General features: G+C 46.2%; 1 protein-coding gene across 4 annotated transcripts in view; it reads right to left on the reverse strand.

Annotated features, from left to right (window-relative positions):
- LOC135378010 (E3 ubiquitin-protein ligase lubel-like) overlaps positions 1-24,589 on the reverse strand; it is a 77,329-nt gene extending 52,740 nt beyond the window's left edge. For 3 of the 4 annotated variants that reach the window (XM_064610814.1, XM_064610815.1, XM_064610812.1), the window contains exons 1-2: positions 24,269-24,589; positions 21,842-21,921 (exon numbers count right to left, since the gene is read on the reverse strand). In XM_064610814.1, coding sequence (XP_064466884.1) covers positions 21,842-21,866 — 25 coding nt within the window. In that variant the 5' untranslated portion in view covers positions 21,867-21,921; positions 24,269-24,589. The remainder of the gene's footprint in view (positions 1-21,841; positions 21,922-24,268) is intronic. The other variant, XM_064610813.1, reaches the window with a different exon arrangement.
- Between the last annotated feature and the right edge of the window lie 2,933 nt (positions 24,590-27,522).

Raw genomic sequence — 27,522 nt, forward strand, 5'->3', positions numbered from 1 at the left:
ATATAACTCAACCGCAAAAACGGCATATGTCGTGCTGTGCTAGTTTTTTAATAGAAGTTCTGTAACGAATTTAAAAAAAACACCCTGTATGTAAGTTGATTTGATTCCCACTCTCTTAGGCCACCACTTAACACGCCGAAGGCGAACAATTACATAAACTGATGCCGAATATATCTCCTGATTTGTGAAAATCTATGGGCGTACGTCTTTTTGTGACAATTTGTATAGCTTCAGAAGTGTCACGAAAAGGCGTACTCCTTCCCCCAACCATCATTACGAATGATTTCGTTCTCTCTCGTGTTTTGCTGAAAATTTGAGGTGTATGCCTTTTTGTGACAATTTGCGTTTGTGTCGGTGATCATACGGAGGCGTACACCCGTTCCGTACTCCAATCAAGAGTGGTAACGGTATTATTCTATGCAGCGGTTAGCCTTGAGCGCATGATGTGGCGAGTTCTGTTTTTAGAGTGTACGAAATAGCTTCCGCCCACCCTTTGTCGTCACCAACTCGCTGCGGGCTACGTGACGCCATCGGAGCAGACGACCTTCCGTTTTGGGCGACATAAATGGAATTCCCCAGCGATATTCACAAAAAAATATTGTTTCTTGCATGTGTTATCCATGAAGGGAACCGAAGTTGTCTGGTTTGATTATGACACATTCAAAACTTCAACAACGTGCGGCATAATGCGTAGTTGTCGTTGTCAACGTCCAGGTGACTTTCCAACTCGGTTTTCATATCCATTAAGCAGCACGCATGCCAGAGAGGAATCTTAAATGGATTTGTTACTATCCGGGTATGACTGTTAAAACAGAACTCCACCGCATAGCCCGCTCCTATACAGGGTGTTTCAGTTAAATCCCCGGGCTAAATAATTCGTGAACGGGTGCACCAATCGAAGAACTCTCTTTTTTACAAGTATCTGTCCGATACCACCTACAAGTTGCGCACCGTGTGAGCGAGTGGGGGGGGGGGGGGGGGGGGGTGCGCTCATTATTTAAACAAAAATTCAAATGAGTTTCGTGAAAAAACGTAACTTCTAAAGCAGTGTGCTATCGGTATTAAAGTGGGTACTACCCCTTTTGGGACCTTCAGTGGACACCTTTTAGAGAAAACTCTGCCACCGAAGCGGGTCATTTGTTGCAGTAATTAGTTGGTTTCGGTTTACATATTTTTGTCGCGGCCGGTCGCGGCGAAGCGCAAAAGGACGTAACTCATTGGTGTAACGACGTAATTCATTGGTGGATAAGGGAGTGAAAGAGCGTCCTTTTGCGCTTCACCGCGACCAACTGCGACAAAATATGTGAAATGAAACCAACTAATTACTGCAACCAAACGACCGCTTCGGTGGCAGATTTTTCTCTAAAAGGTGTCCACTGAAGGTTCCAAAAGGGGTAGTACCCATTTTAATGCCGACAGTGCCCTGCTTTAGAAGTTTTGTTTTTTTACGAAACTCATTTGAATTTCTATTTAAATAATGAGCGCCTCCCACTCATTCACACAGTGCGCAGCTTGTAGGCGGTATCGGATAGATACTTGTAAAAAAGAAAGTTCTTCGATTGGCGCACCCGTTCGCGAATTATTTAGCCCGGGGATTTAACTGAAACACTCGGTATAGTCGACCATCATCCCGAATGACATCGTTCCCTCCGCTGATTTGTTGAAAGCTTTGTCGTCACACTTATGCAGTTATGATAATTAAAAAGACGCACGCCCGGCGATTTCCACAAATCAGGAGTGATGACGGCATCATTCTATGCAATGGTTGGCCTGCAGCGTGCTATGGGGTGAAGTCCTGTTTGGGAGTCCTTCCTCGAGGCATACAGACCATGCTCTATAGGCTACGCACTGGATCTGCGTTCACCAACTCTCAACTATTCAAAATCGGCTCTAGGGGTGACACCTGCTGTGGTCAGTGTCAACAACCTGAAACAATCGAGCACATCCTGCGAGACTGCCGAGCATACCATTCTGCGAGTGAAGCCCATTTCCGTCACTCCAGCTCTGGCACGCTAGCGGACGTCCTCTACCCTGGTGGTTCTTATGCCGAACGTTCCGCTAAAGCAAGAAACCTTGTTCTCTTTCTGCATGAGGCGGGTCTTACTCAACGACCCCTCTAACACTTTGCACTTCCCGACAAACTCACGCACCCTCTACGCATCTCCACACTTCATCCTTCTTCGGTCTTTTTTTTTTCTTTTCTTTTTTTTTTTCTTTTTTGCTCTAGTGGTGACGACGCCCACTTCTCTGTGGCCAACAACGGCGAGTCGATCTTGCTGTTACCCCCCCCCGCCCCTCCCTCATTTTGGGAGTTGGGTTTGAATGTAACAAAAGGGAAGGAATTGAATTAGTCACCTGACGAATACGCACACAATAAGTACAATACACATCAATACGTAGTTTTCATCAGTACGACGTTCACAAATGTCCTACACAGACTCTAAAAACGGAACTTCACCGCAGAGCACGATGTAGCCAACCATTGCCACGAATGATAGTGTTATCGCTTGTGATTAAAAAACAAAAGGGGCGTACGCCGTTTTGTGGCAGTTTTCGTATACTACCCAAATTACTCTCAAAACAAAACTTCGCCCCATAACACGCCTCCTAACCGACCATCATTCCGGATGATAACTGATCCCTGATTTGTGCAAAGTGGCAGGCATACGTCTTTAAGTGACACATTACACTTGTGCCAATGGTCCTAAATAGAGAGGATTTTTAGGCACTAACAAGGGGCGCTCTTGACCGCATAGCACGCTGTATGCCTATCAGCACCCCGGATGATATCGTTCTGCCTCCCGATTATCTGATAAAGCGGGGCCAAACCTTTACGTATCAACTTTCCTTCCAATCGGAAGATAAAACGATATGATTTTGAACATTTGTTGGCCTTGAATGTTGGCTAGTCATAAAAACGCGTGCGCCCCGCGCCTTCCACAAATCACAATTGACAACGTGTTGAGTCAGAGAAAGGACTGCAACGGAAGGTTCTTTATTGCCGGCTGGGTGCCAACTGAACTCGATCAGGGTGGCCGAGTAGAATGGTCAAAGGCCGTGCGCAGGCACATCGAGTTTTGCACGCCCCTCGTGTTACGCGCCAGCCTTTGACCATTCTACTCGGCCACCCTGATCGAGTTCAGTTGGCACCCAGCCGGCAATAAAGAACCTTCCGTTGCAGTCCTTTCTCTGACTCAACACTGGTGACCCGGACGTTCGCAACGTCCATGAACTACAACGTAGCACCCGGTGCAGGGCAGCCGCCCGCCGCCCCTGCCACCTCTTCCGCTATCGTCCCACACCCCGAGGGTTCAACTGCTGCATCGACCCCTTCGACAGTGCATCATCTCGCCGTGCGCCTCCCGTCCTTCTGGCCGCAAAACCCGCAAGTCTGGTTCTTGCAAGTGGAGTGCCAGTTCGCGCTGGCTGGCATTACCAACCAAACTACGAAATACCGCCACGTCGTCAGCGTCCTACCTCAGGATGTCGCCGCCCAGCTGGTCGACCTGCTTGCCACTCCCCCCACGCAGAACCCTTATGACACGCTGCGAACTGCTATTCTCGACCGGACCACAGCCTCCGAACGGCAAAGGTTGCAACAGCTTTTGACAACCGAAGAGCTGGGCGACCGCCGGACCAGCCAGCTCCTTCGCCACATGCAGTCGCTCCTTGGAGACAGGGCTCCATCTTTCGACCCTTCCCTTTTGAAGGAGCTATTCCTCCAGCGTCTTCCTGCCAATGTGCAGATGATACTAGCTACAGCCACCAGCCTGCCTCTTCCAGACTTGGCTGCTCATGCAATTCGGCTCTTTACTATCCCAAATTCCTGACGACGCCTTCGACGAGCACTACCACAGCGCTCTATACATGGACCCACCGCCAGCAAACCTCGCCGTTAACGTACCCGGCGCCTTTCCACCTGCGGCCTCACCGTCCAGCACGGCCCCGCCCACCTCTGCAGCCGTGCAGCATTTCACCGTCCGGCTCACGACGACAGCATCACGACTGCCCTTCTCCTGTCGACTGACGCGCCGACGCTCACGTACCGCCCCCCTCCACGGTACCGATTTGGACGACCATGCAACGCTGCGACCGGTCACTGGTCATACGATCCTCTAACCGACCATCGCTTGACGGATCCCGGGGACCGCCCTGCGCTGTGCACGGACCCCGGCACACTCACTACCCGCCACTTCCCTTCCGCCTCTCGACGCTCATTCGCAGCCGGCCGCGACAACAGAGCAAAGTGCTCGCCTGCCGGTTTCGGCAGTCGCGGCCGCCGACGCCACGGCCCGCATTAGCCGGCGTCTCGGCAGTTTTCACGGCAGTCCTCACGGGTCCGCAGCCTCACTTCCTGGGACCCTATGAGCTCACGCTCCCGTGCCGGTTGCGGCACCCCAGGCCACGACTCCGACGCCCAACGATTCGCCCCTCATCTGTCCCGCTCATCGAGAGCTTCACGCAACGGGTCTTCTCCTGTCCCACGAATTCGTCCAGTAGTGCACGTCATCCACGGCCGCTCTCGCTCTCTCCCTCCGGTGTAGACGCAGTTCACCATTCTTCTTTCTCGCCGCTCCGCGTCTAGGGAGGGGAGCACTGTAGCGGGCCGTGGACAATGACGAAGATGGCCACGCGCCTGAAGCACCTGCCTGAGTTCCACCGGCGCGGCCATGGAGATAGGCCACCGTCATCGCCTCTCCGTGGCATACCATCATCGCCAGGTCGGGGCTCATGTAGAGGAAGACCATCGTCCTCTACATTCGCTATCTCTCATTGCACTGGTTGGCCTTGAATGGATACTGTTATCACTCTGGATTTGTGGAACACACGTACGCCTTTTATGACAACACAACTGTATAGGGGTGTGCCTCCCATTTTGAATAAATTAGTGGAGAAAACGAATACTACACTCTTAAAAATGAACTTCACCGCATAGCACGCTCTTAGCCAACCATAATCTCGAATGATATCGTTATCTGCCCCGATTTGTTGAAAACGGGAGGCGTACGCCATTTTTGTGACAATTATGAACCGCATAAGTGTCACAGAAAAGGCGTACGCCTACACTCTTAAAAATGAACTTCACCGCATAGCACACTTCTAGCCAACCACTATCTCGAATGATATCGTTATCTGCCCTGATTTGTTGAAAACGGGAGGCGTACGCCTTTTTTGTGACACTTATGCGGTTCATAATTGTCACAAAAAAGGCGTACGCCTCCCGTTTTCAACGAACCAGGGCAGATAACGATATCATTTGAGATTATGGTTGGCTAAGAGTGTGCTATGCGGTGAAGTTCATTTTTAAGAGTGTACCGCTTTAAACAAGTCAGGGCACATAGCGATATCATTCGAGATAATGGTTGGCTAAGAGCGTGCTATGTGGTGAAGTTCATTTTTAAGAGTGTAGGACTATCGCTTCTGATTCGAAGAGAGAGTGGAGCGTGCGCCTTTTCATGTCAATTATCGCATATCCAAATTGACGTAAAAAGGCGTATGCCCCCTTTCTCTTCGAATCAGAAGCGATAGTCTACATTCTTAAAACAGAACTTCACCGTACACTCTTCGAAATCAACTTCACCGCATAGCACGCTCGTACCCAACCATCTCGAATGATATCGTTATCTACCATGATTTGTTGAAAAAGGGAGGCGTACGCCCTTTTGTGACACGTGTGCTGTTCATAATTGTCACAAAAAAGGCGTACGCCTCCCGTTTTCAACAAATCGTGGAAGATAACGATATCATTCGCAATGATGGTTGGCTAGGAGCGTGCTATGCGGTGAAGTTCATTTTCAAGAGTGTATGGCACGCAGCTAGCCACCATCATCCCGAATGACATCGTTCTCTCTTGATTTGTTGAAAACTGAAGGAGTACGCCTTTTGTGACACTTATGCAGTTATGTTAATTGTCAAAAAAAGGCGTACGGCCCGTACTTTCTACAAATCGGGAGTGATAAATGTATCACTTTGCACAGTGGGTTGCCCTTCTTTTGCAATCTGTATTTACAGCATTGATTTTTAGTCAAATTCGATGGCTATACATTGGCATCAAGAGTTTTTGGGGGAAATGACGTTAATGACGTCTCTCTCTACTCATCAGCGAAACGAAGGAATGAAAAACTTCGCAACTCATCAGCGATTATTGCAATAGAGATACGCTTGTGCTGTCATTCACTTATGTGTCACTCCTGTCAGCTCGTGCCATGATTGCTGCCACCCAAGTCTTGCATTTGACACGTGGATCAGGTTTCATTAACGTCAGCTCTGCCGAACCTTGCGTAAATGATATCGCTAAAACGGTTTCACTGACGTGATAACGAGATATCTTGGGGTTTCCGTATATTGGCTGTAACGAAAATGCCGTGAATAATGATGATGGTTCAAAGACTAAGACTATACCATTATCGCTCGATGTTAGCCACCACGTATTCGTAACGTATTCTATTATACAGTACTGCGGTACTGTAGAATAGATTGTCAGTACAGTCACGTATCTACAGTATTTTATTGTGTTACAGAACTTCACCGCATAACACGCTGAAGGACTACACTAAAAGAAACAGAGCTTCTCCGCATAGCACGCTCCTAGCTAACCATCATCCCGAATGGCGACGTTCTCTCCCTTGATTTGATGAAAACTGGAGGGGCACGCCATTTTTGTGGCATTATGCTGTTCATAATTGCCACAAAAATGGCGTACGCCCCCCGTTTTCATCAAATCAAGGGAAAGGACGTTGTGATTCGGGATGATGGTAGACTAGGAGCGTGCTATGCGATGAAGCTCTGTTTTTAGAGTGTACCATTGCACCGAATGATACCGTTATCACTCCTAATTTGTGGAAAGCGCGGAGCGTACGCCTTTTTGTGACAATTAACACAACTACATAAGAGTCACAAAAACGGGTACGCCTCTCGTTCCCAACAAATCATGGGAGAGAACGATATCATTCGGGCCGATGGATTCTTAAAACAGAACTTCACGGCATAACACGCTCCCAGTCAACCACATTCTGAATACTCTCGTCATTTATTCATTTCTTGAAAATGGGGTGGGTCCGCCTATTTTGGACACTTTGCAGTTTACATAAAGTGATAAAAAAAGGGCGCATATTCTTTTCAACGAATATCAGGTGACAGAACGATGTCATTCCGAATGACGGGCGGTGTTAGGTGGTCAAATTCTTTTTTTTTTTTCTTCTTCTTTTTAACCGTGTGTAGTACACGGGTAGAGGGTTCAGAATTCTGAGATTCAGACGCTTCTGGATGCGCAACGTGCCTGAAGATTTGCGCTTTTGAAACTTTTGTCAGCCGCATCGAAATATTTGAGATTTTCTAGCCTAAGCCTGAGCCTTTTGAGATTTCCAGCCTAAATCCAAGAAAAATACTCGGCGGGTATTTTTCGACGTTTTTCGGCAAATGCAAAGAGAGAAAAAGAAAAAGCAGAGCCCTCGATAAGCATCTGGATCGCATGTTTTTCGTTCTCAAAGCTGGAGTCCGTTCCTATACGGACGTACATCAAGTTCAAGTAACGCCTTATGACGTAGACGCCTTTCACATGAATTGACGAAGCTCGCTGCGTGTGTAGGAAACGGTGTCTGCTAGATGCAGGCGGCAATTTAGCCCTATGTTTGGCCGTAGGGCAGCTTCTATATCAAATAGTTTGAGGTTCCTCCAAATACCTTTTCCGGCGGCCTCTTGCACATGGCGATAACACACAGAGCCTCGGCCAGTTATCAAAGCAATCAATTATATTGATCGGGGTCTGTTCACCGTGCTTATCGATGCGGACTGGTTTCGAGATCGCCCTGCAAAAATATCTGAACCCCCACGGGTTGATCGATGATGGGTTCATCTGTTCTCTGCACATATGATCGACTCCTTTTCTCAGTATAAGATATATATTTTTCGGTCGCTGATGAATAGAGCTGCAAGAAAATAACGCTGCAATGCGTCAGCGAATGAAGCTCCGAAGTAGCGCGAAGGAGCTTCTGATGTAAAGTTTTGTCGGAGTCACGTGTTCGGGACTCTATGCACACTGTGTAATTTGGTATGGCTTGCAATGACACCCTCATTTTTACAGACGTTGCACTGTTGTTGATACATCAGATTCCGACGAAGTAAAACAATGTATAGTCATGGTGTGTGTGTGTGTGGGGGGGGGGGGTTCAAACGTGTTGGCTCACGGATGGCACCTCAAACCATCTCCGCATTGTCCTCTTTCTCGAGAAGAAGAAACACGGGAAATGGTAAACTGCGGTTTCCTCCGCACATAAGTCACAAACGACGAATCCATCCTGTTCCTTTTGTATTGCTGTTAAGGTAACAGTATCTTGCATTCCGCGAGTTTTTGTTCACTTTAGTGTCTCAAATTCCGCATTCCTCGTCGCTTCATGTATTTGTTGTTTGTCACTGGGAATTTGTCATTGGTCACGAAAGGACGTACGCCCCCCCCCCCTCTCTCTCTCTCTCTCTCTCTCTCTCTTCAAATCAAGCAGTGATAACGGTATCTGCTTATACAGTGGTTGGCCTTGAACGTGCTACCTGGTGAAGTTCCATTCTAACAGTCTACACTGTTAAGACAGAAGGCGGGGATGTTGAGATAGGCTCCACCACATAGCACGCTTCTAGCCAACCATCATTCCGAATGATATCGTTCTCTCTCCTGATTTATCTCCGCCTATCTTCGACATATTATGCAAATGCAAAGTGTCCAAAATAGGCGAATCCATCTCATTTTCAGCAGATCAAGTGACCGAACACTGAAAATTAACTTCACCGCATAGCACGCTCCTAGCCAACCATCATCCCGTATGACTTCGTTCTTGCCCCTGATTTGTTGAAAACGGGAGGCGTACGCCTTTTTGTACCACTTTGTGGAGTACATAAGTGGTACAAAAAAGGCGTACGCCTCCCGTTTGCAACAAATCAGGGCGAGAACGATGTCATTCGGGATTATGGTTGGCTAGGAGCGTGCTACACTCTAAAAAGTGATCTTCACCGCATAGCACGCCCTGCGCCAACCATTGCCACGAATGATAGAGTATCGCTTCTGATTCGAATAGAGAGGAGGGGCGTACGCCTTTGTGTTAATTTGTATACATGATAATTGGCACAAAAAGGCGTACGCCTCCCTCTCTTCTCGAATTAGAAGCGATAACCCTATCATTCGTGGCAATGGTTGGCGCACAGCGTGCTATGCGGTGAAATTCAGTTTTTAGAGTTTACGAGGTGAACGATATCATTCCGGATGTCGATTTGCTCCGAGTGGTGTTATGTGGTGAAGTTCCGTTTTAACAGTCTACATATCCCCACCGTTATCTGTAACAACAGTGAGAAGTAACAGTGTTGCAATAACCTGTCAGAGAATTGCGCGCAGGTCAGCAATCTCTCTTGTTCAAGTAGCCATTTTCGCACACTTTCCTTCAGCTGTTGTCACTACACTGTTAAAACAGAACTTCACCACATAGCACGCTCCTAACCAACCATCATACCAAATGATATCATTCTGTGTCATGATTTGTTCAAAACAGGGAGGAGGCGCCTATCTGGGACAAGATAATCTGTCCCAGATAGGCGCCTCCTCTCATTTTCAACAAATCAATGCACAGAATGATATGATTCGGAATGATGGTTGGCTAGGAGCGTGCTATGTGGTGAAGTTCTGTTTTAACAGTGTAGGCAGCGTATTTTGTGTTGCATTTGGGCAACTCGGTCAGCCTCAGAGTTCAATTCAAAGACTAAATTTCTCTACATAAATTTCGAAAAAATTGCTTGTATACTACGTGACAAAAGTTCCCTGAAGAAAAAATAACGTCACCCACATATTTTTCTGTTGCGAGCTTCTTTGTTACATTTTTTTTTCTATGTGGTTACTGATCCGCCATGTGGCTAAGCATGTAGTTTGTCATATTTGACTGCTACTTCAACTAGAACTGTCTCATTTAGAGTGCAGAACATTGTTCGTATTTGTGTATTTCTTGTTCCCTCCGATACTTTAGTCTTGAATAGTCCTCTCTCGAAATATATCAATGCCTTCTGAATTTTACAGTGAGCTCACCAAATATTTTCGTGTCGCTAAATCTCACAAAAACACTCCAGAACAGAGTTGTTGTTGATGGTGATGTTGTAATCCCGTTTGTTGATGTTGTAACACAACCCTAGCCAACCATCATTCCTGATGTTTCTTTACCCTGATTCGTTGAAAAGAAAATGGGGGGCACACGCTTTTTGATATACGTATACTATACATTTATGGTAGTATACATTTATGGCTCTCTCTCCTTGGAGTGGAGTGTAGAAGTTTACGGGATTACGGATTCCCATCGTCAGTCATGTAGTTGTTGTTGCTACGGGAGTAAGGCAAGCAAAAGCTTACAGATCAGTTAAGACGAAGAAGTTAAAACCTGAAATAAATAAAGAAGAACGAAGCACCAATAAAACATGAATAATGAGCTTTTGTGCAGGGCCTGCACTTCATCAGATATATACGTAGAACGCCATTATGAGAGTAGGAAGCACATATCTATGAACAGAAGCAGAAATCTAATGGCGAATTTCGCTGGTCTTTTCGTGCAGTGTGCCGGTGTGGGCTCACTGTAGAAACGAACGAGGAGCGAACGAAATTACCAATGAAACGTGACGCACGTTGCACTGAAGCGACTAGCCCATATCACACGGTGATGTGATGTGATGTAATGTGGTAGAGGAAGAAAAAATGGGGACGTAAGTCACGACAAAGTCAGACTGGCTACCCCATATCACTTAGCCGCAGTTACTTGAAAGAAAAGGGAGAAAACCCAGTAGTTGGGGTGGGGAGACAAACATTCCAAACTATAGTGGGAACACTTGTCACAAATGACGGACCAGAAAGTGTCAGTCAGTAAGTGTCAGTGAATATCAATCAGATGCGTTTCTCCAAGAAAACGTAGGAGCGCTTTCAATGCAGCCGCTTGATGATTGAATGGCTGAGGACCCAGGGGCTTTACAAGGTCAAATGGCCGGGCGTCCCGGCGAGCCAGACTTGCTTCTAGTGTCCTGCGACTGTCGGCATACTTGGAGCACCTGAGGAGGATGTGCTCTGTGTCATCGAAAATATCGCATTCACTGCAGTTTGGAGATAGTGACTTGGCCAGTTTGTAGAGCAACCGACCGATGTACGGGACATTCAACCGGAGCCTATGCGGCCATCATATAGGTGCAGCACACCATGAACAATTAAGGCCGGAGACCCTGTGATGAGCATATAGAGGCCAACGACTCGAGGCCACATCTTGAGTCACTGTACACAGACCTCTGAGAGCAGGTGGGTTGAGAAATGATGAAGCTTAGAGCCAGATGGATCTCGTGGCCCTCAGCTGCTGATGCCGAGGTGGTGTATGACAGCCGTGCTGATCTTTCGACGCCTATCTCAGTAACCACGAACGCACATGACGAGCGTCGTTGTAGATGTATCGGTGAAGAGCTGTATTCACCCGCCGACCTCTCCTTTAGGTCTAGACTAAGCTGCCGGAGGACTTAAGTCGATACATTTTTCCGGCGTGGTAGACACGGGATATTGACCCTGACTTCATGATGTTGCAGGGCCCATGTTGGAACAGCTGGGTACCCGTGCTGCTTGTGGTTAGAGAGAATTAACCGTTGTGCCTGGATAACATGAGTGAACGCAGAGCTGGAGCGTCGTAATATGGCACGAAACAGAGGATGGCGATGATGACGCGTTGCCAGTCGAGAGAAGTGGTGAAACGACTCTTGCATCCTGAGAACGGGTACAGGTGGTTCCCGTGCCTCTGCCATGGCTACCGTGTTGGAAGTTGCTCGAGGAACGCCAAGACATAGTTTACTACTCTTTGCAAGAATACTAGTTCGTAGGGCTTGCTCTGTCGTGTGAGGGTGGTGTGCAGCTCCGGTTTGTGGTACGCTAACTGGCGTATCAGGGAGCAGTGAACACCAAGCATTGCTTTCGTCGAGCTGCCCCATCGCTCTTGCTTTTAGACAATGCACCTATGCCGCCCACGATAAATTCATATCCAGAGTAACCCCAGAAATCTGGGATGCGGCAGTCGGCGTATCTGGAAGCTGCCAATATACAGTTGAAATTTCTTTAGATACCGGCGCGTAAAGTGGAACATCACAGTCTTCTCTGATGAGACGTCCATGCCCCTCTGCAGGAGGAAGGTTCCAACACGGTCCAGGGCACTCTGAAAGCGACGCTGCAGGGCTGCCCACTGCTTACAGGACGATAATATGCAGATGTCCGCATGAAGATTGATGTACACGTCGCGAGGTAACAGGGCGGGCAGCGCAGTCAAAACATTAAAAAGGAGTGGACTAAGGACGCTTACTTGGGGCACATCAGCTGTTAGATTGTGAGAGTTTGTGTCACATTCAGTTGTCCCCAAGAAAACAGAGCAACCAGCTATCCAGCGAAGTGCCCGCCCCATGATGCCCAGAATCCATAGGTCATTCATGATGGACATGGCTGTGGCTTGTTGTATCATAAGCCCTTTTTATATCCAGAAAAACTGCAACGATGAGTTCACCATTTGCCCGGGCTTCTTCGATGTGAGTGACCAGGTTTAGAATGCAGTTCATTGAGCAGCGCGCCTTTCTGAGACCTGCCATTTCGCAAGGAAGCAGACGACGAGATTCCAAGAACCAGTCCACACGATTCAGAATAAGTCTCTCCATGACCTTGCACAGGCAACTCGTGAGGCTGATGGGCCGAAATGATGCAAGTTCTCGAGGCGGTTTCCCCGGTTTCAATACTGGTACAATCTGCGACATCTTCCATGACTCAGGGACGACGCCGTTTCTCCGAGAATCGTTGATAAGGGCAAGGAGTGCAGAGCGCGACGAGGAACCCAAAGACGCGATAGCCTTGTGTGAGACCCCGTCAAGCCCAGGAGCTGATCGTTTCGCAGAAAGGCGGATGGCAGCTTCCAGCTCTTGCACAGTGAAATCTTTATCCATGTGCGGGTCTTGGGCCCGACCATCAAACACTATTGCTCCATACATGTCCTCTGCTGGGGATCTTTTGTGGCAGTGGAGGACGCCTCCGAGGGCTTGGATAGGAGCCTATCACATGGTCTGCCTTCAATTGTATTTTAAACCAATGGCCATTGACGTCTGCCCGTGTATCACATGCACGCTCAGGCCAGTGTCTGCATTACAACGACCAGTGGAATTCGCTATTAGGTCAGGGGTCGCCGCAAATGTTTTAAGCGAAAGAAAAGTTTTCGCAACGTTAGAAAACCTCGTACTGAAATACCTGCATACAAATATTCTTTGCCTTTCACCCTTCTGGCACCGAAGCAGAGCGTTATGTCTCTATGCATGTTGATCTCGAAGCATTTTATGAGCACAATCTTATAGACTGCAGCCCACATAGCAAGGCCTCGGAAACACCGTGAAACTTCGCGCGTCAACCGTCCTGTGTAAAGGACCGGAAACGCAATGAATAAAATATACTGGCGTTTATAGAAGGAGCCAGAAAGTCGCTGTTGACGTAAATTCGCAATGTGACGCTGCGAAATAGCAAAGCCAGCGGGGAACGAGGCTTGGTATATATTTCTCGGTGGCCGGCGAAAGCATTCTCGTGTCTTTTATCCCGGGTCGTTTTACACAGCCGTCGTATTTAGTGCGCATCTTTTTACCTCGACGTGCTGCGTGGCATTTCCAAGCGGTATAACAGACGTATTTCGCAACTCATTTTGACTTGACTCATTTTCCTTGATATTGCTTCTCTGCGCAATTTTCGCAAGATCACAGGCGCCCCAGGGAATGGCAACTTGGATTTCTCTCGGGAACGCTGTGGCATGTGTATCACTGTTACTGCAGGCAGAAAACCGAAACAGGCCAAGCTGCTTTTCTTGGGATACGTTGATTAGTACTGACACTAATTTCTTCGGGATTCTTGTGCAACGCAATCGACGTCTGCTAGCCTCTACATGAATTAATATATTGACGCGTTAGGAAAGGCCGTATTCGAGTCAAATAGTTGCTTGGCTGTGTGGACAATATCAGCGCCACACTCTAAGAAAAAAGGGTGTGAAAAGTGGCAACGTCTGTAGTTACCACCTAGGCCAGCATCGCGTCTGATAAAGGGTGTAAAAGGGTGGCAAAAGCAATTATCATATATCCAAATTGCTACGAAAAGGCGTACGCCCCCCTCGCTCGCCGAATCAGAAGCGGTAACCCTATCATTCGTAGGTAGCAGGTAGAACTTTGCAACCTTTTAGGCACAACATATGCGACAACTATTACCTCCTGAAAGGTGTAACTGCTCCACCCTTTTTTCTAAGAGTGCATGGTGTGGAAACCCCCAGCATTTCGCCGACCTTTGCTGTTGTTGCGCCAGAAAATATCAAATGAGTTAATCAATCAACCAAACATTATTTCGCACTAATAATATTTCATATAGCGTGAAACTATTAAGTATGTCCCAACTATAATAATGAGGTTTAAAACGGTGTGATACGATTTTTGTTTATTGGTATTCGCTTTCGTATCACGCACTGATGTAAAACCTTTATTTTTCGTCGCCTACATTACTGCCATCCGTTTATTCGTATGTCCAAGACCTTTGTCAGCACAATTTGTAACGGGGCCGCCCAGTGCCTTATCGCATCAAGATGAAGATGACATTGGTGGTACGTCCTGCGTTTTGCGCCTCGAAATAGTTATGAGAGTGTATTAGTAGAGTTTTAGGGTCCTCTCGCGTCCATTGTTGCTGACGTGCTTGAAACTTACAAGGAGCTGCTAGACCTGGGCCACTGCGTAGTATTACAGTGGGTACCTGGTCATGTCGGCGTACCCGGCAATGAAGAGGCCGACCGGGCGGCCCTGCGGGGTCATCATATAGCTTCAGCCCACTCTATCATCTTGCCCAAAGGTGATCGTCAGGCCCTCGTCCGTGCTCTCTCTGCAGACAAGACAAGATCACAGTGGCTGCATGACATTACACCCTACTCTCTGCTCCACGCAGTGGATCCTTCTCTTTCACTGTCGCTTCCTCATCGCCTTCCGCGACACTGCGCATCCCTGCTTCACCGCATGCGGCTGAATGTTGCATTTACACCAGTTATGAGGCAGCGTCTTGGCCGTGCGCCCTCGGACCTTTGTGCAGCATGCAGTGTGCGTGCAGACCTGCACCACCTACTTATGGACTGCCCGGACTACCAGCGGGAGCGTGCGATATTGCAGCACGAACTGCATGCGATCGATCATCGCCCCTTTACCATAGGCAAGGTGCTGGGCCCATGGTCCAGTCCAGCTCATACACGCCAAGGTCTGCGTCACCTCTGGGACTTCTTGTCATCAACAGGCCTCTCCACCCTGCTTTGATTACCGGACCCCTTATCATAATCATCATCATCTCTCATCACGTACAAGTGGCACTGGGGCAGCGCCCAGCCTGCTGGCCGGCATCAGCCCCATCTCATCATCGTATCTCTATTTGTGTGTGTGTGTGTTAGGGTCGTATTCTTAAAGCATCCTCGACTCGACCCGCCACTTGAGCTGCTCCTTGAAACCGGTTTTCTGCTTGACTCGAAATGACCTCGAGCGGTGGAAATCCTTGGCGTTTTCCTCGCGTACTACGCGGTAGCGCCGGTGTTTCTTTGAAGCCCGCTGGCTCCTCAAGTGGAAGAACGATTCTTTCCTCCGCTCACTGGAGTCGAGGTTGGGCGCTGAGTCGAGGTTCCTTTAAGAATACGGTCGTTAGGATAGGGTACCCACACGCTTCGGGTCCTACGGCAATAAAGAGCCGTCACTTCGCATTGCGCAAAACATTGTCTGGGTTCTGAGCATGCGCAGTGACGACCTCTTACTGCTTTGGGGCCCCAAAGCGCTTCGGCAGCTATTATGGAAAGTTCGCGTGCAGCGCGCAAAACGTTTTGCGTGGTTTGTGCGCGCCTCTGACAGCAGCATTGCATGAGCGCGTAAGTACCTGTCGCATTATCTTTATCAGATGGTGTAATAGCCATTTTCGTTTCGTGGGACACAACATTATATCGAACCTCTCACTGGTGGGATTACATTGCGGGCTGCAAGCTCTTTGCGGGCCGCATGCACAGGAGGCTCAAACACAATACTAAAACTCTACAATAATAATAATAAGCAACGCAACAGTGGCCGACCTGTGAAGGTCTTTAAAAGTGGTGAGATCACAGCGCGGATCAAAGATTTTCAAACAACCTTCTGCCAAAGCAAATTGTACCATGAAACACCCCAATCACAGACATCGAAATAAAGTTGTTGCCGTCTAAGCAAGTTGTACCACGCCACAAAACTGCTGCTATTATTTGCCAAAGCCGAACTCGCAACCTTGAGATCAGTGTATGGATAGACACGTTCATTGTCATATGCAAGGCTCGACATGAGATCCAAATGGTGCCAAAACCGCCGTTTAAGTCTCGTGTGATACCGTTTGCCAACGTATACTACCAAAGAACCTTTGGCTGCTTTTTTATCGGTTCGTTACGACGTCTTATTTTTATGTTAGTGTTATTTCTTCCTTATTGGACTGGATGGATTAGTTGCGACTAGCAAAAAGATCAACACTTATGCTTTTTGTTTCAGTGGCTATGATACCACGAGTTGGGGTATAACTGGATATTAGCGTGAGTTCTACTCTTTTTTTCACTCTCTCTTTCTTTTTCGCTCTTCCCAAGATGAACTATACTTCAAAGCTTGCATCGATTCGCAACGCCGGTCACCTTTTCTTTATGACCTACATGCAGAATTGTTTATTAACTAGAATTATTTCTTATTTTAATATCACCTCCCATCTATTTGCTGTCGGGTCTGTAAAACCTCACCTCTTATCGACGTTATTCCAGCAGAAACCGTTAGTTTCATTATTTATTTATTTACAATTTATTTATTTACAATACCCCAAAGGCTCTTGCGAGCATTGCATGGGGGAGTGGGGTTGTACAGATATTAGGTATAACAATAAATGCACTTGACAAATAACGGTGCGAAAAGGAAGGAATCAATTGATTATTAGTGAATGGTTAAATGGTAGATGATATCTTCCTATGAAACGTGGTGTGATCAGTGAGCTCCGCAATATTCAAGGGAAGATGATTCCAGTTAATAGTAGTCTTACAAAAAAAAAATGATTTAGCAAAGATATCAGTGTGGCAGACGAAACGAGTTACCTTGTACAAATGGTCGAAGCCGGGAAAGATTGTGGAAGAACGAGTGATAGGGGAGATGCTAGGCGGAATGGTATGAATGAACTTGTGAAACAGAGACAACCTTGCACTGTATCGACGTCTTTCTAGGTTAGGGAGTTGAAGTTGTTGTTTAATTACCGAGACTGAAGAATGACGTGAGTAATCACCAACGATGAAACGGGCTGCTCTATTCTGGATGGCTTCAAGGGCGGAGGATAAGTATTGTTGAGGAGGGTCCCACAAAGCTGAAGCATACTCCAGTTTTGAACGTACTAGTGATAAGTATGCTAGTTTCCTAATTTCCTGGGGTGCGAGTTTCAGGTTACGTCGAATATAGCCAAGAGTCCGGTTAGCATTGCCAGCAATGAATTCAATGTGCTTGTTCCAAGTTAGGTCTTGGGAGAGATGAATGCCAAGATACTTGTAAGAGCTTACTTTAGTAAGAGCAATGTCGTTTAATGAGTATGGATATGGAGAAAAACGGCCGTAATTGCGACGGGCAAAAGTAATAACATTACATTTGTTAAGGTTAAGAGGCATCTGCCAGGTTAAACACCACGAGTGAACTAGTGAGAGGTCATGTTGTAAAACAACCTGATCAGAAAAGGAAGAAATCTCGCGATAGATAACACAGTCATCGGCAAATAGACGTGTGGTGGAAGAAATATTATTAGGGAGGTCGTTAATATAAAAAAGAAAGAGAAGGGGACCAAGCACCGATCCCTGAGGGATACCAGATGTTACCGCAAAAAAAATCGGAACGATGATCATTGCATATTACGAAGGAAGAGCGATTCGTGAGGAAGTCTTGTATCCAATAATAGGTTTTACAGTCAATATTAGTAGCACGAAGTTCCTGTAAAAGGTAATTATGAGGCACTTCAAAAGCCTTACGGAAATCTAGAAATACGGCGTCAGTTTGTGCAGATACGTCAGCGTTAGAAAAGAGGTCATGAAGAAAAGATGCAAGCTGAGTTTCGCAGGAACGGTCTCTACGGAAACCGTGTTGAAGTGGATAGAAGAAGTCATTCATCTCAAGAAATCTCGCAACATGTGAATAAATAATGTGTTCTAGTAGTTTACAGCAGATACTTGTTAGCGATATGAGTCGGTAGTTATTAGCTAATTGGGTGTCGCCAGACTTAAACACTGGGATGATCTTCCCTATATACTTTCCAATCATACGGTAGCATTGAATTATGCAAGGACTGTGAAAAGATGTATGCCAGAATCATACTAGAGGTTTGCCTGGTCATGATTAGTACTTTGGTATTGATATCATCTGGCCCGGAGGATGTGGATGATTTGAGTGACTCGATTAGCTTGCAGATGCCTTGGGAAGTGATACATTCCAATGGCACGCATCCTTCTTGAGGTATGTACGTAGTATGGTCCTTATGGCTTATAGTGAAGACTGAGGGAAAATGTGCAGCAAATAGTGAAGCACACTCGTTCGGGGGTATTGGATTCCCACCGGAGTCGGACAAACGGATGGCGTTGTTCTTAACAGGAGACATCTCATTCATTCTCATTATGATTACGCGTACGGTTTAGCTGTGTAGACTTTTCCACACATCAGCCGAGTTCTCTGCTAAATTGTAACTATCATAGGTACATGCACGTAGCTGTACGGTACGCCTGAAGAACGAGAAAAGTTGTTGATTCGATGAATGCCCCGATAGAACGCGAGCCGTGAAACGCCAAGCGGCCCTTGGCAGCGGGAAAGCTGTTGCAGCTGCATCCGCTAGCATTCCTTGGTGCTCACCATGCCTTGCTACTATAAATACGGAGTCTGAGCTATTCGCACCAAAGCGGAAACAGCAATGCCACGTCTAAGAGGCTTGGAACCGGTCGTTCACGCAGCAGTATCGAATAAATAAATAAATAAAAGACTAGGAGAGCACTGCGCTCATCCAGAGAATGGTGTATATAAGTGTATTGGTCCTAGTTCCCAATTTTGTCGCGACATCAAGCCAAGTTAGATTACGCGCGTAGCGCTTAATGTCTTGTTTTCGAAGCAGTCTTCGCTAGTCAATCCAGAGATCAGATTATTATCCTCAGAAAATGAGATCTACGAAACCTTCTGGGATCTCGTTATAGCTGCGTTCCAGCCATTCACATTCACTCTGGTTAGTTGCGGTGGCACTCGCGTCGCAAATTGAGTGGCCGCGTTCATGCGATTGGCCTTTTGCAGACCGTTTTCTTTTCTTTCTTTTTAGCACGGAATTACTGTGCCTCGGTGTATCCGATACGTGATTTTCATCTCCACGTGTTATGTCCGGGAGCCGATGGGACGGGTTGGTGCCGATGTGTTTACGTCTATGTGTCTCTTGTTTATGTTGTTGTTGTTCTTCTTCTTCTTCTTCTTTTTTTTTTACTTCAAGAGGTCATCTACCATACCGAAAGCTTCTGCAACTAGACATTCTAATTTCTTGCGATGCGTCACCCACTTTTATTTCTGTGTGCCTCACCAACTGCAATATTTTTAGATAATTACCCGCAGAGTGTTGCTCGCTATTTTTGCGCACAAACTAGCCGTAGGAGCATACGAGCTTTTGTACGGGAGATAAGCATGCGGGAGCTTCATGTATCGAAGGCGCATGGAGGAAACCGTAAATCATGCACTGTTAAAGGGATCAACGCAGTTTGTTCACCTTTCAAGGCCCGGCCTACTGGGAAACACAGTGCAAATGCTTGAACTGGTACAGTTCATACCACTCCACTAAAGGGTTACATTGCTTTCCTTTCCTGGCCACGACTCACACGGGGAATGTAGCGCGGCAGTTTCCTTAAACTGTAAATTCCTTGGCTCTCAGATTTGTATAATGCTATAATAAGGTAACACTTATCGAAGTTCCATAAAGGTAAAATAACTGCATCGCTTCTCCTTTTTTTTTTCTTCGTCTTGATGTATGATCCCACTGTCGTACACGAATCAGATTCCAACATCCAGACTCTTATCCCGAATAGATAGCGTTGGTGTCTATGATGGTGGATCGTATGAATCTATGCTCCAATATGTGTCGCAAAGGCAGTGCACTCTCAAAACGGAACTTCACTACATAACACACTGAAGGTCAGTCATTGTACACAATGATAACGTTATCACGCCTGATTCGTGGAAAATCGGGAAAAAATGGATTTGCGGGCCGTACGCCTTTTTGTGACACTTAACATTACTGCGTAAGTGTCACAAAAAGGTGTACTCCTCTAGTTTTCAACGAATCACTGGGAAGAACGATGTCATTTGGGATGATCGTTGGCTAGGAGCAGCTTATGCCGTGAAGCGTAAAAACGTTGTGGTGATGGTCTTGAAGAATGGCTTTTCCTGCGATTATCTACGTGTTACAGGCAAAGCACGCTTTACAGGAGCCTGCGCTGTAAAACTGAGTTTCGAATACGACAGTGATCGTAATGATGCTCATAGGTGAGTACAGTCTGCATAGATTCTCTCACGTATCATGCTTGTTCGATTTCCACAAGGCACGGAGTGATGCGCTACCAATTTCACTAGGGCACGTAATTAAATGCTGAGGTCTTACGAAGCGCGCCTGTTCAACACCCCCAAGAACACATAGGACCTCTTTATTCCGTCCGTGACGTCACAGCAGTTTCCTTGTGGCTTCCAATGGATTGAAGCTGACTTTTCTTGCTCCTGTTGTCTTTGCTCACTTGAAAGAGCAGCTAGACTTGGTGATATCTACGCTTCATGACGCTACATCGTTCCGTGCAAAGCAAAATAGTGTATGATTATGTCCGCCAGCAATCGTAGCGTAAGGTCAAGCCACTAAGTCGTACTCCAGGATGCACAGGGGGACGTTCCCGTAGAGGACGAGGGGAAGCGAAGGCGACAGCTTACATTCTAGCGGCTGTTAGCCGCGCTAAAGTTGCTCTCATCAGGGACATCATAATGATGTTAAATGATAAATAATGCTTTCCAGACTGATAATCAGCGGTACTGGTTAATGTGGTCAATTACGACAAATATAATGGTCGATGCCCCGAACATTCGAAAACTGTTTTATATATTCACTAGTTGCAAAAGCATTAAGGGAAGCGGATCCTTCTCCCATACGTCAAATCCTCATAAGACATTCCGCTTTTTCTTTTTTGTTATGCTACTGGTGTCTGGATCACTACGAAGATGATGCCGAAAGGCTTTCGCAGAAGTTTCAACGATAGCACACTGGAAATGTCTGAGCACGCGGTCAGTTTCTATTTTCAAACTTATTTTTAAACACATTCGTCATTGGCACAAGCAAAAGGAAACAAAATTATTGCCCCGTGATACCGTAACAGCTTGTACAGCGAACAGGAATAGCCTTCAACGGATAAACTGATGGTGAACACTCGCGCAGGGCTAAAACATTAAGAAAGGCACTTGTGGAGTTTTCGGTTGAAAAGTAAAAGTTTCCACGGCATTCTGATCGTGTCATCACCATTGACACTTACAGGATATAATTCTTCACCTCAGTGTCTCAAAGACAGAGTGTAATCACCCCTGCTTTGTGACAGAAAGGTAGCACTAGCATATATTGAAAAATATCGCTGTACTCGTAATTTATTATACCAAGAAATACGGAAGTCGTATCATAATCCTATACATACTTCAGCCGCTCGACATTCATCACATAAACCACTTGCACTGATGGACTCACCTCTCGTGTCTTTTTTCGTGAGCATGGCGGAGCCTTTGCTGGTTACGACAGAGAACGTTCTCCCATGAGGTTAAAAGGTCCTGTAAAATATATTCTTTAGTAGTCTATAAAAACACTGCGTTGAAATGACACTGCAAAGTAACTGTATACAAAGCCAACGAAAAATGTATGGTAACATGGACGAATGATTGAGCATTGAGCAATGTTTGGAGTCAAGCACCGAAAGGCTGTCATAGAAACAAACAGACAAACGGGATTCTCTCGTTTCCTTTGTTCGAACATTTTCAATTTTGTCTTTTCGTTGTGGTTCGTGCATGCGCCTTGTTGAGCATTTGATGTCGTCTCACTCCGTCGTTGCACGGAGCGCCGACTTCGCACGAAATTCTAATGGTAACAAGTGGGTGGAAGGTTTGCAAGCGCCACCATCAAGGGAACTATTTCTGTGCTCTTGCGTCTAGCCTAAGATGAACACAAATGGCCTCCTTACACAGGGTGCCCACGTAGCAGCTATTACTACATCTCCTGCAAGCTTTGTGTTGCTCGCTGTTGTCAAACCTTGTAGGAAGACGCGTTCCTGGATGTGTTAGGAATCCCGAGTGATTCCATTTTCTTATAATGTGCCATCAACCACTCAAACTTCTTAACTACCGCTGTTTGTATGTGCAACACCACTCAAGACGTTTCCTGAGCGAGAAGCCTGACAAACAGTCTGTTTTCCTTGATAGTTTCCTAAACGAACACCAGGATAGCATGAAAGAGCACTTGAGGCTTTGTATGTACGTGTCCTTTCTATGTGTTCCACCCTCACAACATCAATCCCCATCATGTTCACCAGGATATCAATTCGTTTTGTCGGAAGGCCATCCCGTTCTGAGGAGGATAACGAGTACTGAAGTCTGCCTTTGACCACCTTATGTACTCTCCTCATACTGCTTTATGTGGTATACACGGCTACTGAGAGGGTTGAGATGCTTTCGTGTATGTGTGTGAATGAATCCATGAGTAAAAGCAGAAAAAGGAAGATTAGATCCTCTAACCCTGGACCTCTCACTCTCTTGTTGCGCACATAAAAATAAAAATAGACTCACACACACAGCGAAACAAACGCTTACTAATAGATCAAGAAAGAGAATGTGAATGAAGTTTAATCAGGACACGAGCAGTAAATCAGATTCAGATTACGACTAGAAGTTATGAAGTTGCTGTCATAATTCCGGTGGCCTACACTGAATAATGAAGTCGTGTTAATTGTTTTTAGTAACATTTCAAATGGTGCTCATATTATGCTCATAAATGTCGGTATGGGGATGCAGAGTTTTTCTGCAATATGTAAAAATTGCTTGTAACGAAACAGTCAAACGTATTATTTATGGTTGTGTCGTGGTACATAGAACTGTAAAGTTAAGAATTGGGCTGTTTGATGACTCATTAAAAACGATAAAACCCCGGTGCAGGGACAACAGTAAGGGACCTTGTCTGTGTCGTCTCTTAGTGTTGGCCCTGCACTTGGGTTTTATCGTTTTTAACATAGAACTGTAGGTCTGGTTTTAAACTGCTATGTTAACCGAAGAGTGGCGGAACAAATAAAGTGTATTCGCCAGGTTTTATAACGGTTTCGAAGAACTGTGTGGCTACCTACGTTGTGCATGTCGAACAAGGAACGAAGGGTGTGAATTCCTGTTGCTTGCGGCAAGATGGGCATATAGAATATGCCTTTTACTGTTTTACTTCGGCGTCAGTTTGCTTCCAACATGCAGTCACTCATTTCACTAACGCGGTCTTCGGGAGCACTAATGTATCCTGCACAGTTGTTATTGCAATTATCTTTTGAACGCGTTCCCGAAACTGCATAAAGTGGGAGTCACAAATACTCTAATGAACGATATCGATTAAATTTACGGGACTATTTTTGTTGTTCCTTTTCTAAGCACCTAAATAGTTCACGAAGTGCCGCGGCCCTACTAAAATATATAGGTATATCGAACTACGACTACGTAATACAAACTGGAGGAACGCCATGAATCGAGTAAATAATGTAACATGCCGAAAGTCGTGTCTCAGATCTCTATGTAACTCGCTAGTAGATGTAACTCTATGTAACTGACAGAGCGCGAAACGGCTGCTCCCATCTGGTACTAATCAGAAAGGGGCGTGTGAAATTATTTGTGATAGGGCACGCTGTCATTGCAGTTTCACCAAGATTAACACTATGGACTTGTACGCCACTTTAAACATACATCGAACCCGCTTAGTCTTTCATTTCCATAATCTGACGGATTCGAAGGTCATGAACCGGACCAGGGTGCGGTCGGTACTTTTGCGAATGAGCAACCGGAACCACATACCACATGGGACCTGGATGTCCACATTTACTCCCCTCAAAATCGAGACATCATAGAACCCTATTATTTTCATATATCAACTCACCTTTCAGTTCCAAAAACCGGTGACCCGACTTTGCACTTAGCGAAGTAGTTCCAGAGACATAATCCTTCGTGTCAGTGAGATTAGGTGAAGGTACTTAAGGTCGGTGTGCAGAAATATTCCTCCGTAATCCTTTGTACTGTTTTTGGTAAGCTGTAGGACCCGACCCCTGTCAAAGGTGAGGAAGAATGATCCTCACACTTTTCCTAACTACCATGCGGCTTGTGAATTTCCGACCAAGTACAGGCACCTCAATCTCGCAGAGAGTAGATCGTTGTCCTTCCCTTCTGTTCCCTCTCTACCCATTCTTGATTTTTTCTTGGGCTCGTAATTCCGCTTGCCTCATTCGTTTCCTTCTGCAGGTTTTCTGTGCAGAGCGCATGCTCGTATTGGAGCCAGAACTTTCTAATTTTAAACTGCACCACCAATGCCGCGAAGATGCGATAAAAATAGGAGAGACTGGGATTTTAGTGTCTGTCTCTCAGAAGGGCGCTGAGGAGAAGACCTCAGCCAAACATGCAAAGCTTCCCACCTACCTGTTCCTATATTTTCTGAAGGCGATTCCTCCTGGCATACCCCACCTATATCCGTGTCTCTCTCACCTGGCAACCTACTCACGCCAGCTTGGAGACGTTAAACCGACAATTGGTCCCGGCTGTTGAGCTGTGTGATGCGGAAGTCGGACACGAAAGGCCAAAGGAAATATCCGCTACTTTTACATGGTCGCAATGACAAACCGTTATTAAACCGCGGAGTACGCCAATGAGAAACTGTGATTCTGAATTAGTCCTGTACCCTATCGTCCTGCAATGTTCACAGGACCTTGTCGCGCGTCTCATGCATCCAGAAGTAAATACATAGCACATCAGAACAATGCGTATGCTTCTGGGCGACAGGCACATCCTTCGGGACCTTGGCTTGCATGCTTTATTTTTATTTCTTGTTTCTGTCTATGATAACATACAGCATTGTCAGTATATTTCTTCTGACTACGTATGTACAGCAATACCGACTGTTATTCTTCGTTTTTTGTGCTTCTCACATATTCAGGAAACAGCAGTAAAGAACGACCAAATTTATCTGGGTTGTTAGAGCAGCAAACAAAAATAATATCGTGAACTATGATTTTTAATAAAAATGCATGGACAGAAGCATTGTAGCGAAGCGGCAACCTCGCGACCTAATCCCACAAACTGGAACCGGGCGGTGAAAGCAAAGTGTCCCTTCACTGAATCGGAAAGATAGCTTCACTCTAATATGAACGGCTGATACAACATGTAGCCCGAAGCAGTAGTAGCCCGTAGGGTGGGTGCAAACGAGCGTTATTTACGAAAGAATGAGAATGAGAGAAAGGGTGGGTTCCATCGTTCATTAATGAAACAGCATTCCAAATGAAACAGAATTCAGCTTGTGAAAGACAGTACAGAAACAAAGAGGAAGATGCAATATTAACGTGAGAACGTGTGGCACTGCGTGTAATCGTCATAATCCTGTAGTTTCAACGAGCTACCCGACCTTGAGTGATCAGTAAAAAAACGTACAATTTCGTGTCCAGAGATTCTGCACGTATTGTGAAAATGTGTGCAAAGTGTTGCTTCTTTGTCTTCCCTCTGATTTTGTCCTGGCTACCCTTGAACCATGACATCGTTGCTGAAATGGTTGTTGGCGCTTAGCTTAGCCTTAGCCTAGCCAACCCTAGCCTTAGCCTTGTCTTAGCCTTGCTTTAACCAAGCCTTAACCTAGCCTTAGCCTTGTCTTGGCCTTGTCTTGGCCTTGCCTTAGCCTTGTCTTGCCTTGCCTTAGCGAAATGGTTGACGCATATCACATGGTAGCCAGTATATTTGCTGTCCGGCAAAAGACGCCACCTTGTTTTTGATCAACGCAGGAAAACATTCGTGGCTAGAAAGGGAAGCTCTTATCCTGCGGTTAGGAGTCTTTAAGCAATTCGCTGGTACGTTTGATGACTCGTGTGGCATATCTGACTGTTTTTGCCTGAGCCATGGCCAGAACACTCGACAGAGCCTTTTTAGTGCAGCAATAATGAAATTTACAGCTCTACCACAATTGGGCTAACAGTTGCCATTTGTCTGCGAATTGGGATGACCAGTTGGAGACAAAGTCCAAATGGAACTGGAGTTCCCCATCAGAACGACCAATTGGACCCATAATGTCCAATAAAGTGTCCAGTTGGAATGCATGAAACCAAATGGACTTTCCAGTTAGTGTTCAACTTCCAACTGGACAGTCCACTTGGAACTGAACGATCCAACTGGTTTTGATATTGGACCTGTCGGGTCCCATTCGTATCAATAGACCTCTCCCTGTTTGTAAACAAATGACGTCATAGTGTTCGACAGCGCCACCAATTTGGTAGAGTTGAACTACGCTCGAAGCTATGGGGGGAACAAGGTCACGCCCGAAAAAGCCACGGTCTTGAAGGGATTACGATGGCCCCTCAAAGGGACGCGACCTTCGGTCCTACTTTTCTTTCAATAGGAAGCAGCGAGGCGCGAACAAGTGTCCATTCGTGGAACCAAGCCCTCCCTTTCCGATCTGTTTCGGTTTCAGTCTGTCTACCAACGTCATGATGTCGTTTCTCGGGTACAGGTCTATTAGAAATTCCAACTGAACCAGTTCATTTTTTTCAGCTGGGCCCTTTGTAGACAAAATCATTGTACTTTTGACGACACCAAAAATATGAAATAACGAAACACGCCACCGCTGGATTACTTCTATAAATCTGTCTTACCGCATTTAATAATAATTTTTAATGGGCTTTACGTCGCGAGACAACGGTGATCATGAGCAACGTCGGGTCAGTGGTTGAACTTTGCCCACCTGAGGGTTCTTTAACGTGCGCCGAAATCTCGACACACTGGACACCACATTTAACGTCCCTAGCGGAAGACGGTGTGTCTGAGCAACTTGTACCTTCCCACCAAGTTGCCACCGTCCTCGGCCGGGTTTGAATCCGCGATCTTGGGATCAGCAGGCGGACACGCTACCGACTGGGTCACACCGCATTTAATGAAACCATCAACAAGTATTTCAGTTTGTGCTGCTCTAATGCCAATTTCTTTTTCTCCTCAAGGTAATCAAGAACGCGTGATGGTCTTCCCTATCTGCATTACAACCTCCACTATCATCGGATTGCTTGGGCGAGTCATTTCGAATAAGCGCATCAATGGCTCACTTTTTTTTTTTTTTTTTTTTTTTTTGCCGCACTTCTCAATCTAGAACCATGCACCGTAGTGCTC

This window comes from Ornithodoros turicata, chromosome 1 (assembly GCF_037126465.1).
Source record: "Ornithodoros turicata isolate Travis chromosome 1, ASM3712646v1, whole genome shotgun sequence".
NCBI lineage: Eukaryota > Metazoa > Arthropoda > Arachnida > Ixodida > Argasidae > Ornithodoros > Ornithodoros turicata.